General features: G+C 33.8%; 1 protein-coding gene across 1 annotated transcript; it reads left to right on the forward strand.

Annotated features, from left to right (window-relative positions):
• Window positions 1–120: 120 nt before the first annotated feature.
• LOC109591674 (tissue factor pathway inhibitor 2-like) lies at window positions 121–2,133 on the forward strand (the record flags this gene model as incomplete). The annotated part of the gene is made up of 6 exons (XM_020007356.1): window positions 121–296; window positions 363–518; window positions 571–744; window positions 1,552–1,710; window positions 1,762–1,929; window positions 1,982–2,133. Coding segments are annotated over exons 1-6 (957 nt in total), but the record flags the coding sequence as incomplete, so codon positions are not given.
• Window positions 2,134–2,138: the final 5 nt, after the last annotated feature.

Consider the following 2,138-nt stretch of genomic DNA (forward strand, 5'->3'; position numbering starts at 1 on the left):
CAAAGATTATGTACTAGCGTAATTTACTAGGAAAGAATTCTCTGATATGTATTTTAAAATTTAATGCAATAGAGCAATTTTTTGCTTAAAACTATACACAATTTGTAACAAAATTGATTTCATTAATTTGGGTATAGATCCTTGTGAAATGAGTAAAAATCCTGGCAATTGCACTGATTCACAAACTAGAGTTTACTATGACACAACTCAAGAGCAATGCCTTACATTTCAATATACTGGCTGTGGTGGAAACACAAACAACTTTAAAAACTTTGTGGAATGCTCAAACACATGTAGTGAGTCAATATATATAATTTAAAACAATAGAAATTTTAATGTCATAATTTTAATGAAACTTACAGGCTGTCCTAGTAATATGAAACTAGAGGAGTGTCAGCAAGATCCCTGCTTAACATCATCTTGCCCTAACTTCCCTCATTCACAGTGTCTAGCTGATTATTGTGGTGGTTGCAAAGCCAGGTTCTATGAGTATGGAAAAGAAGTCACTGACATTTGCTGTAAGTGCAAATTAATATTATTCTTATGTACTGAATTTATTATTTTGTATAGCATGTCCTAGAACTCAGTCCTTATTGTCTTGTCCTTCAAACTGTACTCCTACCTGCAGGATGCCCTCACCAACCCATTGCACTACACCAGTTACCTGTTCACCTTCTTGTGGCTGTGCTGTTGGGACAGTTCTTGATGAGTTAACTAATCATTGTATTCCTCCAACATCTTGTGGTTAGTTATAATGAGTACATTAGTGTAAAATATCCTTAAAATTGTTTTTACTACCTGTATGCTTAGTTAAGTGTTTATTACAAAATCTCTTAGGGTTTGTCTTGATGTCATGCTATGCTCAAACTTTATGCTCAAAGTTGGAGCTGATTCTGAATGAAAATATTTTGGGTTATACATTATATGGTCAATTTAGAAACTTAAACCAAAAAGTGGCTCCAAATTCAGCCCACATTTCCTGATACATATTGATGTGCTTATGCTGTGTAGAGAGTTTGAGCTGATTTCGAAATAAAATTTTAGAATTATGGAAATTTAGGCATTTAAAAGCGCGCCAATTTTTGAAAATACCCAAGGCTATTATAGCCTTGGTTTTTTTTTCCAAAAATTGGCTTGTTTCTTATAGCCCACGTTTTTTTCAAAAAATGGTTCTGGAATCACCCCAAATTTTTATTGCAATTTCTGATACATATTGATGTCCTTATGCCATGCAGAAAGTTTGAGCTGATTCAGAAATTTTTTTCGAGTTATTAGCATTTTCTTTAAATGAGCCAATTTTCAGAAAAAAAATAGGCTATAACCCATGGTTTTTCCAAAAAATTGCTCCCAAATTTTATTACATTTTCTGATACATATTGGTGTCCTTATGATGTTTAAGCCAATTCCAACTAAAATTTTTCAAGCTATGACCATACACTATAATAGTCCATGGCACATGTGTACAACAATTTTTAGGAACAACCTGGAGGGTTTTGTTTGCCCCTAGGTCATAAAAATCCAAATACAATACATCTTAATTTACATTTTTAGACACATGTAGTCTTTCATTGAGTGTTGGACCATGCAAAGGTAACTATCCAAGATGGTTCTTCAATTCAACTGCTCAAGAGTGTCAGTTGTTTTCTTATGGTGGTTGTGAAGGAAACAGCAACAGGTTCACATCATTGGCAGCTTGTACTGATAAGTGTGGTATGTATATCAAGACTTCTATGCATAATATTTATTCATTTAATTTTATAGGTTGTCCACAGAATAAGTCTTTACCAGTACATTGCAGTGTAGACCCATGCCAGGGCTCAGAGTGTCCAGCATATCCAAACAGTAAATGTGAAGTTGACAAGTGCATTAGTACTGGTGAATGTACTGCTAGACATTATTCACTCTTTGATGATATCACTAGTCAGTGTGGTAAGAAGTAGAATCATTTAATAAAAATGAATTTATTCTATAATTGTGTTAGATATTTGTGGTCTACCAGTTAATCCTGGTAGCTGTGATGGTAATGTAACACGTTGGTATTTTAACAAAGAGGAAAGAAAATGCCAGCAATTCATTTACAGTGGATGTGATGCTAATAGAAACAACTTTGAAACATTATCTGAGTGTCTTCGCTCATG

This window comes from Amphimedon queenslandica, unplaced genomic scaffold (genome assembly GCF_000090795.2).
Source record: "Amphimedon queenslandica unplaced genomic scaffold, v1.1 AMPQUscaffold_7529_Cont20521, whole genome shotgun sequence".
Classification (NCBI taxonomy): Eukaryota; Metazoa; Porifera; class Demospongiae; order Haplosclerida; family Niphatidae; genus Amphimedon; species Amphimedon queenslandica.